Source organism: Camelus bactrianus, chromosome 12 (genome assembly GCF_048773025.1).
Source record: "Camelus bactrianus isolate YW-2024 breed Bactrian camel chromosome 12, ASM4877302v1, whole genome shotgun sequence".
NCBI lineage: Eukaryota > Metazoa > Chordata > Mammalia > Artiodactyla > Camelidae > Camelus > Camelus bactrianus.
Genome location: NC_133550.1, coordinates 16625746 through 16639712, shown reverse-complemented (window position 1 = coordinate 16639712; position 13967 = coordinate 16625746). Strand labels below are relative to the sequence as shown.

General features: G+C 41.2%; 2 protein-coding genes and 1 long non-coding RNA gene across 5 annotated transcripts in view; 1 reads left to right on the top strand and 2 right to left on the bottom strand.

Annotated features, from left to right (window-relative positions):
* The window catches only part of NCKAP5L (NCK associated protein 5 like), a 47212-nt gene extending 42168 nt beyond the window's left edge, over positions 1–5044 (bottom strand). For both annotated transcript variants that reach the window (XM_074374897.1, XM_074374899.1), the window contains exon 1: positions 4918–5044. The gene's annotated coding sequence lies outside the window, so the exon portion shown is untranslated. The remainder of the gene's footprint in view (positions 1–4917) is intronic.
* On the bottom strand, positions 332–5196 carry BCDIN3D (BCDIN3 domain containing RNA methyltransferase). Its single transcript, XM_074374902.1, has 2 exons — positions 4918–5196; positions 332–1649 (listed from the first exon to the last, which is right to left on the bottom strand). The coding sequence occupies exons 1-2, from the start codon at positions 5149–5151 to the stop codon at positions 1005–1007; spliced, it is 879 nt and encodes a 292-aa protein (XP_074231003.1). The 5' UTR covers positions 5152–5196; the 3' UTR covers positions 332–1004.
* LOC141579386 (uncharacterized) lies at positions 5188–12444 on the top strand. Of its 2 annotated transcripts, XR_012510604.1 has the most exons (3): positions 5188–6855; positions 7206–7339; positions 9536–12444. It is a non-coding gene; the product is annotated as an uncharacterized LOC141579386 (long non-coding RNA). The 2 variants fall into 2 exon arrangements; XR_012510603.1 differs by having other exon boundaries at positions 5188–7339.
* Positions 12445–13967: the final 1523 nt, after the last annotated feature.

Below are 13967 nucleotides of genomic sequence, written 5' to 3'. Positions count from 1 at the left end.
CTCATGGGTGTTTTAAAAATCAAAACCTGCCAGATCAGTGGCACTTATTCCACAGGACTGATGCTGTAGCCATCCAATTGCAGACTGCATTTTGCTTATGCTTCCCTGTACCTATTCCCACCCTGATACTGACTGGTGTGTGCCCCCAACCCCCATACTGGTGTGCTCCGGCAGAGGACACTGCCGAAAGAGTCCTGAATTAACTTACTCACTAGCATATTTTCTGTTTTGAGCTTGAGTGAGGTTTTTGTCTTGAGTGAAAACCTTCATGGTTAGAGTGATTAAAAGCAGAAGCTTCTTATCTACCCCAGGTTCACAGGGCATTCTCAACCATACTCCAGTCACTTTTATTATATATAAAATATAACTGTATATTCTGTATACAGTTCCACTTCATTCATTTCATTTGTACCAGTTGGATTTTGAGTTCATAATTTAAATCTTTAAAACATCTTTTAAGTGCCAGTCAATGCATCCTAGCTAGTTCTGCATATGTAACTGCTGTGCTCAGCCTGGGCATGTTGGAAACTTGGCCTGCTCTGGAAAGATGTTTTTCCTACCAATGCTCTCCTTTAGCCAAGCCAGTGACTTTTCATTCCAGATTGTATTGTGAGACTTTGACCCACAGAATAAGTCCAGAAGCCTGAAGGCAGATCAGATTCAAGGAGTTCAGGGAATGAATACATTCTAAGGCCAACCTGGTCTAAGTCTTCCTAAATTACCACTAAAAGCAGCCCCTTCCATATCCCAGAACCAGGATCACTTTCTCTAGGCCATCTCATTCCAGATAGCCCAGATCACTGCTCCACAGAAATATTTTCCTCGAGGATCATTCCCCCAAATGGGGAACAGATACTGATTCTTTTCATTGCATGTCTTGGACATTTTAAAAGCTTCTGCCAGGTTTTGAGGCTGCCTAACTACCAAGATTTAAGGAGAGTGAACTTAATTCTTAGTATAAAACTCCTTCAGTATCTGTATCCTGGTCTTCCCACCCTCTCATCTCACTGTCTCCAGAATCTTAATCTGTTCCTTTCTTTCCCCTCTTCTATCAGTGAATCAGGGGATGAATGAGTCGCTGTTGTTTGTTTTGCCCTGAAGAGGAGAAGGCTTCGGTCCCAGCTGGTGTTGCCAAAGCAGCATACTAATTCCATGCCATGGTCCTGGGTCAAGATCTGCACAATCTGATTGGCCATATCACCTCGGATGGCAAGAGAGTGGAAGTGGTCAAAATCATGGAGGCCTAGTTTCCGGAGACGCCTTGCAGCTGCCCGGTAACACTTCCAGGGCTGTGGTTCCACAAGCAGGTAGCGGCATAGGGAAGAAAGGTGGGCCAGAAACTCCCACAGGCCTTGGTCCCCATGGTTCAGATGAATCCACATGGTTACTGACATGCAGAAGCCAATATCAAAAACCGAACGTCCAAACTGGCTTAAGAAAGAGCCCAAGAGAATTTTCCGGGTCCTCTGATTCATGAAGTCCAGGGTGATAAAGGTCAAGCCATCAGGAAAAGGGCATTCTTTTTCAGCTCGCTCCACCAGGACTGGATCTATGTCGCAGCAGAGGAGATGGAGTTCTTTTGAGGCATCTGAGCAGGTCTCCCCATCGTGTAGGGAAAGGAAATGTTTGTATAGAGCCACACTCAGATCCTAGAGGAATCCAAAAGAGCTTTGTCATTGCAGTTCTCAACCAGTGAATGGAAGAGAAACCTATATCTCTTATCCTCCCATAGAGACTGCAACTTACACCTGGCTTTATAAGATGTGAGGTTCCTAAAATATAGGCTAAGGAGGTTGCCCCAAAAAAGTTTTCCACAGAGCAGGCTGTCAGCGCCCTCCAGGGGTCTCAGGCTGTAATGCATCATCTCTATACTTTGCTGACACTGATGGGTTGTATGGTTGAAAGTTACAGCCCAATGGATGCAGCAAAGGAGTCCAGAGCAGTATTTTCCAGCTTAAGTAATATGCTGGTAAACTCACCATCTTTTTCTCTTTTGTATATCTCAGATTCCTGAGAGGATGAAAGAGTTTCAGGGACATAACCAGAGCTCCTTACTAGGAAGGTGAGGAACAGAGCAAGCACCACCTTATAAAAATCTACTTCTCAGACCTGTGGTTGGGAAAGTCTGGATTCCAAAAAGTCCACATTCAGCCTTCGCTCTACAGCTTCAATTTTACTACCTGTCTTATGCTTCACCACCCCTTTCTGAGACTTACTCTGCTTTTGCATCCATTACTCTCAAAAGTCACTGCTGCCTCTTTCTAGCCAAATCCAATGATTTGTGATTTTCACCATCTTAGCACTTTTTTACTCTTAAACAAGTCACTATCTCCTTTCTCTAACTTTGACTTCTATAACCATTATAACTAACTCAAATTTGTGTTGTTCTAATCTATTTTTTCAAGGCATTTTTTATTACCTCATTTGCTCTGTGCAACAATCCTATGCCCTTTGTGCAGGTGAAGAAAGTGTGGCTGGAAACAACCAGATGTCTAATAATAGTAGCATGGATTAAGATGGAATACCAGATAGCAATTAAAATGAAGGAATTCAGCTCAGTGCAGCAACATGGATGACTCACACAAATACATAATGCTGAGTAAAACAGCAAGACACAAAAGAAAATACATGGCAAGCTTCCATTTATATGAAGTTAAAAAATGGATGAAATTAAACTACATTGTTTAGGGATACAAAAATTCACTATTTATTTATAAGCTATAAATAATAGCAAGGAAAGAATAATAATAAAAGTTGGGCTAGTTACCACTTCTGGGTGGAGAGAGGGGTTTATGAGCAGGAAAAGGCATATGGGAGACTTCTGCGGGTGCTGACAGCCTTTTATACTTGATCTAGACAGTAGTCATAAAGGTGTTTGCTTTAAAATAATTCATAAAGTATGAATTTATGTTTTATGCACGTTCTCCATGTGTGGCATGGTTCACAAAAAACCCGGTATTTTAAAAATTATGGTTCAGAGGCTAGTGAATTGTCCAATGTCACATGGTTAATACACGGCAAGATTTAGGCTACATTAGGTTCTTTCCTCTATACCAGGATTCTCATACTTTAATAGACATACACATCATCTAGGGAATCTTATTAAAATAAAGATGTTAATACAGTAGATCTGGGGTGGGGGCTGAGATTCTGTATTTCTAATAAGCTTCCAAATCATACTAATGCTGTAGTTCAAGGACCACATTTTGAGTAGGAAGGTCCTATACTATGCTGCTTAAAAATTTCTCCCCATATCTCTTTTACTTCTTTGCTGTCTCCCTCCTCCTATCTGATCTTGGGTGTGCCTCATGTTTGACCAGTCATTTTGTCACATCTTCCACATCTCTTCATCCTCTCCATCCTCAATTCCCCAGTCCTAGAGTCCCCTAGAGTAAAAAATAAAATTCAGACTCACAGGCTCAATCCCCCAAGATCCTGATTCATTAGGTCTAGAGTGGGGCTTAGGAGTTTTTTAAATTAAAAAAAAAAATTATACCACATCTATTAATGAAATATGAAGCTGCTAAAAAACAATGCAGTAACATGAGTGATCTCCAAATTATTAAGTGAAAAGCAAGGTGCAAAACAGTGTACTATTATTTGTAAAACTAGAAGAATTGAGATAGTTATACATACATAAATGCTTGTGTACACTCAAGAAATTATAAACAGGAGTTGCCATTGCATAGCGGAAGGAGAGGACTTAGGATCAGAAGTAGTTTCTTTTTACTATATGCCCGTTTGTATTTTGAATTTTTTTGTTTTATGAAGTGCAAGCATTTTTTTTTCTTAAGTACAAAATAAAAAATTCCCTAAATGTACAGGCAGGCTTGGGAACCACTGCCCTAGTTAACTGCAACTATGTCCTTGCCCCTAAGGTGCACATACACTACTTTGAAATCTCCTGTAGTTTCCTATTGCCTTTTATTAAGCCCAGTCTCTTTTCCATTGCTTTCCCCCTCAGATTTCCTATATAATCACAGTAGAGAAATGTTTGCAAGGGATAGCCAGACACCCACCCATCTGCTCATTCCAACTTTTAGCCTGTATCTAAATGTCCCCCTCTCATTTACCAGCTGAGTTCTTACAGCCCTCAACCCTCAACCAAAGTCTCTTCTGCCTAAGGCCAGCAACACAATAAAAATTTCCTCACCCTCTGCTGCTCATGGTCTGGAATGGAGTGGGGCTACTAACTTTTGAAGCATTTATAATCACAGGGTCAGAATGCCTGCTCCTCTGGGATATCCTAGTGGCTACAAATAGGTGTCAGAGAGACATCTCACTGTTGTGTTTGTGGTTTGACTATAATCATTGTACGACTAAGAATACTTTGTGGTAAGAAAACGTGGCAATGCCTTCCTCTGGCAGGATGCTTTCTTTCTCGATCGTCTCCACTGTACTTGGCCAACTCATTGCTTTTAAAATAAATACCCACTTGGCTCCAGGGTCCATTCTGCACCGTGTTTCACACGAATCTTAATTCCAGACATGATTCTGTCACCTCTGTCTCATCTCTCCCAGTAAACCATTTCCAACTCCAGGCTCGCAACGTGAGTCTGGGAGGCCCCCTCTCCCCCAGCCAAGTCACCAGCCACGCTGGACAGGAGGCAAGCGCCGGAAGCCCAGACACGATGGCCCTTCCCACCCGGGGTTTGGCCGTGAGGCGTAGAGAGGAGGCGGGGACGCAGGAATTTGGAACGTAGTTGAAAATGATTCCTCCCCAAGATTCCTAAAGTAGATGGTGCAGGGACCCTGGAGGTCAGACAGCAGCAGCTCGGGATCGAACTCTACGCCTTTAAACTCATTTTGGGAAAGTTGTGACGGGTGTGATGCCACGCCCAGACCAGAACACCAGTGGACGTGAAAGCTGCCAACCTCTCATCTCAACCGACGTCGGATCCCTCCCCCGTCACTCACCCCGGAGTTACACCCCACGTCGAGCCCCAGGATCGGCCTCGTCTCGGGACTCTGAGGGAAGAGCCGGTGAAGTAGCTCTGGGGGCAAGAGGAGGAGCCGTTGCTCTGGAGGGTGGAACCGGGAATAATGAGGAAAATTTCCGAATGGGGCGGCCCCGGGTTCCAGAGCTCGCTGTTCCTTTTCCGCCGAGGCCTCCTCAACGCCCCCGGTGGCCCGCTTCATGGACGCCGCCATTAGTCTCAATCTGGCCTCCGGGCCCCCGCGGAACCGGAAGTTGGGGACCTCCGCCCGGCGAGCGAGGGCTGGGCTCCAGCGCGCGTGCGCTGAATGGCAAAGGCGGGTGTGTATTAAAGGCCGCCTATCCTAAGCGATCGCGGATGCTTGGGGTTTCGTTACTTTGTTGAACTGTCGCTGTAAGGTAGAAGGTGGATAGTAATATTATCCCATTTTTCCGGTGAAACAAGTGCAGAGAGGTTAAATGACTTGCCTAAGCTAGCATAGTTTTAACTTGGGCTACCAAGAACAAGGAGTTTGTTGGGATTTGGAAATCAGTTTTGGTCTAACTTCATTTACAAATGCATAAAGTGAGACCCAGAGAGTAGAAACTCCTTGTCCAGGGTCACACGGCGAATCTGTGACACTGGAACTTGTGCCCGGTTCATCCTGTGATTCCCGGAAATGTTAGGCAGGAGCTATGGGTCACTTGAGGTGCCAGAAGACCCAGATGGTTCTGCCTGCCACGTGGGACAGGAGGACAGGGGCAACTGTAGACTGTGAGCTCCTTGAGAGATATGGACTATGCCTTAAGAGTCAGCACCTAAGAGTCCTTACCAGGCCCAGACACCTTCTTAAGCCCTTTACATGTATTAATTTGTTTAATCCTCACACCAACCCTGTGAGGAAAGAACCATAATTATTATCCCTTTTATATAAATGAGGACATCGGGGCACAGAGAAATTAGTAATTTGCCCAAGGTGGCACAGTTAGAAATAATGCTACCAGGATTTGAACCCAAGCACTTTGTACTTGCAACCATTACGTTTGTCTCAGTTTTGAATCCCCTGTGCCTCCCTACCATAATGTCTGGCCAAAAGGTGCTCAATAAATGTTTGTTGAATGAATACTCAGTATCAACAAATGGTATTGGGAAACATCATATGCAAACGAATGAAAGTGGACCCTTACACAAAAATCAACTCAAAATGGATTAAGAACCTGAACATAAGATCTGAAACTGTGTAACTTCTAGAAAAAAAAATCATAGGGGGAAGGCTTCAAGACTGATCTTAGCAATGATTTCATGGATGTAACACCAAAAGTACAGACAAGAAAAGAAAAAGTAGACAAGAGGGACTACATTGAATTAAAACGCTTCTACACAGCAACAGAAACCACTGACAGAGTAAAAAGGTAACCTATGGAATGGGAGAAAATATTTGCAAATCATATATCTGATAAGGGATTAATTTCCAAAATTAATTAAAGGAACTCCTACAACTTAAAAGCAAAAAACTAATAACTTGATTTTTTAAATGGGCAAAGGACTTGAATAGACATTTTTCCAAAGGAAGACATACAGATGACCAAAAAGTATGTGAAAAGATGCTCAGCGTTACTAATCATTAGGGAAATGCTCATCAAAACCACAATGAGATACCACCTCACAGCTGATAGACTACTATGAAAACCAAAACAAAAGACAGAGGTGTTGGCAAGGATGTGGAGAAAGTGGAATGCTTGTATACTGTTGGTGGAAATGAAAAATGGTGCAGCCTCTACAGCAAACAGTATGGATGTTCCTCAAAAAAATAAAAATAGAACTACCACATGATGCAGCAATCCCATTTCTGGGTATTTATCCAAAAGAATCGAAAGTAGGTTCTTGGAGAGATATTAGCCCTCACATGTTCATTGTGACACTATTCACAATAGACAAGGTATGGAAATTATTAAAATGTCCATATGCAGATGAATAGATAAAAGTTATGCGGTATTTAGAAAACAAACTCATGGTTATCAGGGGGGAAGGGGATGGGAAGGGATCAATTGGGAGTCCGAGATTTGCAGATACTGACTACTATATATAAAATAGATAAACAACAAGTTTATACTGTATAGCACAGGCAACTATATTCAATATCTTGTAGTAACCTATAATGAAAAAGAATATGAAAAGAAATATATATATATATATGTATGACTGAAGCATTATGCTGTACACCAGAAATTGTCACAACATTGTAAACTGACTATATTTCAATTTTTAAAATGTGATATATACATACAGTGGGATATTACTCATCTTTAAAAAGAAGAAAATCCTGCCATATATGACAACACAGATGAACCTTGTGGACATTATGCTAAGTGAAATAAGCCAGTCATGGAAGGACAATTACTGCATGATTCCACTTATATAAGGTATCTAAAATTGTCAAACTCAGAAGCCAAGAATCAAATGGTAGTTGCCAGGGGCTGGGGTGTGGAGAAAGAGTTACTAATAAACCAGTATAAAGTTTTAGTTATGCAAGATGAGTAAATTCTAGACATCTGCTGTACAACATTGTGTCTATAGAGAACAATACTGTACTGTACACTTAAAAACCTGTTAAGAGGGTAGATCTCATGTTTAGTGTTCTTGCTGCAATGGAATTAAAAAAAAAAAAAAAACAACCAAACACCATGATGGTTGTAAGTAGCCAACAAAAGCCAGGTCTGTTTTGGGAAAACCAAAAAGGAAGAAAGAAAGGAACTGAACTGAACCAGATGTGGTGGAATGGAGCTAGGCAAGATGTGGGCTGAGCCAGAGATAAGAAAAAAATAGCTAGTAGGGTGAGAAACTATGGATGGGATGTTGGTGGTGGGGTGGTCAGGCTAGGTAGCAGGTTCAAGTCAGAAGCCATGATGGCCCAGAATATCCAACAGGCTCAGCCAGGGATCTGCAGAGTTGTGCTGACCTCTCCCCACTTGGCCAGCCATCTTAAAGGGGCCTCCAGCTTCATCAAGCCAGCAGTTTGCTGAACTTCTCCCAAGGATTTAAGCAAGACTTTTGCAGACAGTGCCATTAGAGGTTAAAATAAGCCCTGTCTCTCGTCCACTCAATTTTTGCTTAATACTTTCTTCTCTGTCTGATCTATTTGGGGACATAAGTTAATGACCAGAAGGCACAGTGGAATTGAGTTAACCACAATATTCTGCACAACTTCTAGGAAAGAGGGGGTAGGAGACAGCAGCACAACTATCTCTCTCCCCAGTGATAGATTTTGGTGAGCTGAGCTTACCCCTTTTTGTCACTAGATGATGCTAGCACAAACACCCAACTACCCTTAATTTTCAAAAATCAAGAACCACCTTGCTTGTGTAAACACTCTTTTGTTTGCCTGTTATACACAATATATTTTTGCCAGTAAAGAGTTAAATTTCATTAAGGACGTAGGCATGATTTTTGAGTTCTCAAAACACTGAAAAGAAAATAGTCAACAGTCCTAGGTGGTGAAGGGCCAGCTCCTTCTGATCCTGGGATCCTCAAGAAGCAAAGATAGGAGTGGACCTGGTAATGTTACTGGGGACCTGAAATGCCTCAGAGGTGAGCCCATAAGGAGGCATTTTAATTTGACTCACTCTGGTGACTTTTTGAACCTGTGCCCATTTTTCAGAGCCTGATCAGCCCCAGTGACCTTACAATACTCAGTCCCTGAGCCTGGGGCCTGAGTAACCCACCCCAATACCTCTGTTGCTGTAGTAGTACCTAAGAGCATGCTTTGCACTGCTATGGGCCAGAGTTTGTGGAGCCTGATGCTTAGACAATTGTGGGGGTGGGTAGTGTTTTTTAAAAAAAGAAAAGTACAGACATAAAGATTGGTATGAAAGTGAATATTTATTTACAGTGAGAAAATAAGTCACAAGTTACAATTTTTTAAAAGCTGACAAGTACCACAAACATCACAGAAATTCCCAGACTAGTTCGATGAATCAAATGCAAGTCACAGTTGAATATTACATTTTTCTTAAATTTTTGGGCTGCATTCACTTTGATTGCTTCTTTATATGGTAATGATTTGATAATACCATTTTACTGAGATGACTAGAAAGATAATTCAGTCTTTTCTTAGCATGGCAGATTAAATTTGTCTTTTTTATTATTTGATTGTTTGGAAAAGTTTCTTTCAGGTTCACGATTTGTTACTGGCAATGTCATGTAAATGTTTAGATGTGTTATCAAATTGGGGGAAAACCTTGATCAAATTTCTTTCATCTAAGAGCTATACTATTTTAGAGCATTTCAAATTTTCTTGTGCAGGGACTAATCTTAGATACACTCTTCAAATTGACGACATTTACTAGACAATTTGTCTTTGAAAACCTCATTATAAATGGTGTATTATGAGTTTTTCATTATCTGCATTGATACCAGAAATTTGTGTCAAGTCATCAAAAAGTGTAAAGATAGGAGTTTTGATAAATTGTATTTCGAACAGTTCCTATCAAAAAAGAAAAGCATGTATGGTACATTTATAATGATATATGCTGTGTTATTGAGTATATTGCTGACAGGACAAAACTTGTTTTGACTGGATGTCAATAAGGACAGACTCCTCTATTTATATTTTTGTACAGCTGACAATTGGAAGAGTTTTCTTCATACGAGCTTCTGGCTTCATACATTTTCAAAACTTGATTTTCTTCTGCTCCCACACACTTCCGGTGCCGGGTGTCATAGGACTCGTCTAGATCTTGATTTGAGCTCTGGCCTTGCACCTTCAGGTCACAGCTTCAGGTGAGTCAGCATGTTGGGCGAATAAGAGATTCCTGGAACTGTTCCTTCGTCTGGGCGGCAGGTAATAGCTGTAATAGCTCAATTATGCGTGGAAGTAACTATAAACCCTGTGAATAGACCCCAAACAGAGGGTATCCCCAACTGAACTTCTCCTTAGCTGGGTTCCAGGCATGCCTGTGGCCACTCCAGTGCCATCCAAACACAAGGGGAAATGTGAAGGAGGGGGAGTCAAAGTGGAAATAGCAGTCTTACCTGCAATTAAAATAGCTTACTTCTTCAAATTTTATAAAATCAAATGACCTTGCTAACACATTTCTAGGGCCTTGGAAGGGTCCTGGGTGTGAGAGAGGACCCTGAAGTTTGAGCTTTATTTGCTCCACAGTAAATCCATCTCTGCCCTGCCCAGAACATGTACCCAAGCACAGTTAAAGTGAAGAAGTATACATAGAATTGAAAATATCCAAGTTAGGAACTATTCACAGGTATAATGGCTTCTGAGGCCTCCCAAGGAACCTTGTGTAGCTGATATCCTGGCCCATGCTCCAGCCCATCCTATCCTCCCATCCTGTCCCTTGCTAATCATGCCCAGAGCCTCTGCTCAGTCCCTGTTCTCCCACCTCACTCACTGCCTCCAGCTGGGGTTTGAGGGGGCCTCAGAACTGGGAGTTAAGCAGGAATTTATGTATATTTTTAAATATTAAATCTATTTTCTCACAGAAACTATGTTCCAATAAGGGATTCATACCTGGACTTTTGGAACACAAAGCATGTATAAATGGAGAAATTTACTTGTTATTATGGTTGAGAAGTTCTGCAGTTAATCCTTATAGAGTTTTAGACCACTTGGGAATAGTAGCCACACAATTTATAAATGGAGTATTATAGCAGAAAGGCAACCGATAGAGTACCCGTTCTGAACCCCTCATTTTCAGATGAGGAAACTGAGACCCAGGAGGTAACGGCAATTTCTCCAAAGATGGAACCAAATTAGTCGGGGTAGGCTAAGAGCTATAACAAACAACTCCCAAATCTCAGTGGCTTACCACAATAAAGGTTTATTTCTTCCTCGTGTCTCAATTCAGTGTGGGTCAGGGGAGGGGTAGAGGGGGCCTCTGCTTCTCAGAGGCTTCATGGACCCACTCAGCTTTAAAAAATGTCTAAGAACATTTCACTGAAGGCAAATAAATACATGAAAAGATGTTAAACGTCACTAACCAGTAAGGAAATGCAAACTAAGGGCACCACAGGATAGCCCTACACATCTATTAGATGAGTGAACTTGACACCATACTGACAGCACTGAATACTTGAATTCTTGGACACAGAGAAACTGGATCTGTCATATATTGTTGGTGAGAATGTCAAATGGCACAACCACTCTGGAAAACAGTTTTACAGATTCTTAAAACAAATAAACAAACAAACAACAACTGGAGTTGGGAGGAATGAGGATTGATGGCTATAGAGTTTCTTTTGACGGGGAACAAAATGTTCTAAAATTTGATTATGGTGATGAGACAGGCTGGGACCTGGGACCTGGGGTCCTTTACTGCAGTGCCTGTACTCCTGGAGCAACAAAATACAAAGCAACTATGAGGAACTAAAAATAACAGCATGCGTGCAGCAGCTGGGGCAAATTATGAACAACAAGCTACAAAGAGGTGAAAACCCACTGGCCGCTTCTGAGTTGTCGAGAGCAAAAGCAGGGTAACACGCATGATTCCTGCACACAGCCCCTCCAAGGGGGTGGGCAGACCACCTGAGCCACCCCTCTGCCCCTGCCCTCACCCCATTTAAAGGACTAGCTCATCCCCTCTCAAAGAGTGAGCAAGGGAACCTGTTACTTGTTTTCACTCCCTCATGCTGCAGTGAGTCCCAATAAAGCCTTAGCTGAATTTCTGGTCTTTTAACAATTTCTATTGATTAAAGAATCCAAGAACCCAGGTTGGTAACACTGATGGTTTATTCACACCTTCTAAATATACTAAAAAATACTGCGTTGGACACTTTAAATAGGTGAATTGTATGGGATGTGAATTATATTTCAATAAATCTTTTTTTGGAAAATGAACACTCAGTATATGACCCAGCAATCACACTCCTAGGTATTTACCCTAGAGAAATGGAAACTTATATCCCCCACAAAACCTTTACATCAATATTCATAGTGGCTTTATTTGTAATAGGTAAAAATTGGAAACAACCAAAATTTCCTCCAGTAAGTGAATGGTTAAACAAACTGTGGTACGTGGTAGTCTACAGCATGGTACGTATTACTCAGCAATAAAAAGGAACAAATTACTGACACCATGCAACAATTTGGGTAGATGTTAAAGCATTATGCCGAGTGAAAAAACTCAAAAAGATACAAACTATATGATTCCATTTGTATAGCATTTTCACGGTGAAAAAATTACAGAAAATGGAAAACAGATGAATTGTTTGCTAGGGTTAGGGATGGTCGGGGGTGGATGTGACCATAACAGGGTAGCTTAATGGAGATGGTTGTGATAGAATAGTTCCATATCTTGATTATAGTGGTGGCTACTTGAATCTGTGTGATAAAATGTCAGAGAACTATATACACGTTTTGTACCAATGTTAATCTCCTAGTTTGGGTAGTACAGTATAATTATATAAGATGTAATCATTGAGGGAAACAGTGAAGGGTACAAGGGACCTCACTGTACCTTTTTGTGACTTCCTGTATGTCTATAATTGTTTCAAAATAAAAAGTTCTTAAAAATGAGAGGCATTGTTAGAGAATCAATTTAAGAATCAGGTATACCTCCACCCCTTCCACCACCCGACGTAGCCATCTGACTGCGTCTCTGCCTGCTTCCAGCCCTGGCAGCAGAGTGAACAGGGTGGAACAGAGGATCTCTGGTCTGGGGGATACCAGCCCACCGGAGGCGAGGATAACCTGCTTCAGGCTTAAGTGAAAGTATACACACTGAATGTTGAAAACCCCAGATTTCTTGCCCTACTGGCAGCCAGGATTATACTCTTCAAGTAGGAGGTTTAGAGAGCCTTTTGGGGAAACTTACTGACATGATTATGGGTATAACCAAATCAGAAGAACTCAGGAAGAGGGGTCGGGGTAGGGGGGGAAGAGAAAGAATGCTTATTCCTGCGCGCGCGCGCGCGCGCGCACACACACACACACACACACACACGATTTCCATCTCTCCCCCAGTTTGTTTTAAATCCTTTCTGTTTCTTTCTCTGACTGCCCTTTTATTTTCTTCTTCAAAGTAATGTATTTCCCAAGCCCTCTATAATGCGTATGTGTTAGTTTTGTAGTCAGAAAAAGACAAATAAAGGTTATTATAAAGAAAAGGTTAGGGAATGTATCCCCAAACATCCTCAGCTCCTCTCCTTAATTCACCTTGAACTTAGCATCTGTGAATTTTTGTAAATGTTATCTGAGCCTACTTATGTTTTCAGCATGTACCACTGCTTGGGCGTAATTAATTCCACAATGTACAGTTTTACGAATAGGACAAAGAAAATAAGATTAAGGAAAGGATACTTGATATGCCAAATGATACTTGGTAACTATCACTACTGCCAGTTTCCTTTCCATCCTCCTTCCTTTTCTCCTTTCCTTCTTTCTTATCATCCATTCCTCCTTCCTTCCTTTTTTTCTCTGTTTTTTTTAGTTTTTGAACTTCCCTTTACAGTATATTTAATACTGTAGAATGTGTCCTTCTCAGTACATCACATCAGAAGGCACAATGGTGTCAATTATTTGTGATGTTAACTTTGATTGAGGTGGAATCTACCAGGTTTTTCTGCTGTAAAGTTATCATTTTTCCCTTTGTGATTAAAAAGTAGTCTGTGAAAAAATCTGTGCATATGAAAAGATACTAAACATCATTAGTCATCAGGGAAATGCAAATCAAAACAATGAGATATTACTGCACACCACAAGGATGGCTAAAATACAAAAGACACACAATAACAAATACTGGTGAGAAGTAGAGAAATTGGAAGCCTCATACACTGCAGGTGAAAATGTAAAATGGTACCACTCCTTTGGAAAACAATTTGGCAGTTCCTCAAAAGGTTGAATGTGGGTACATATGACCCAGTAATTTTACTCCCACATATGTACTCAAGAGAAATGAAAACATGTCCACACAAAACTTGCACATGAATGTTAATAGCAGTATTGTCCATATAGCCAAAAGTGAAAACAACTTAAATGTCCATTAATTGATGAATAGATAAATAAAATGTGGTATATTTATGCAGTAGAATATTATTTGG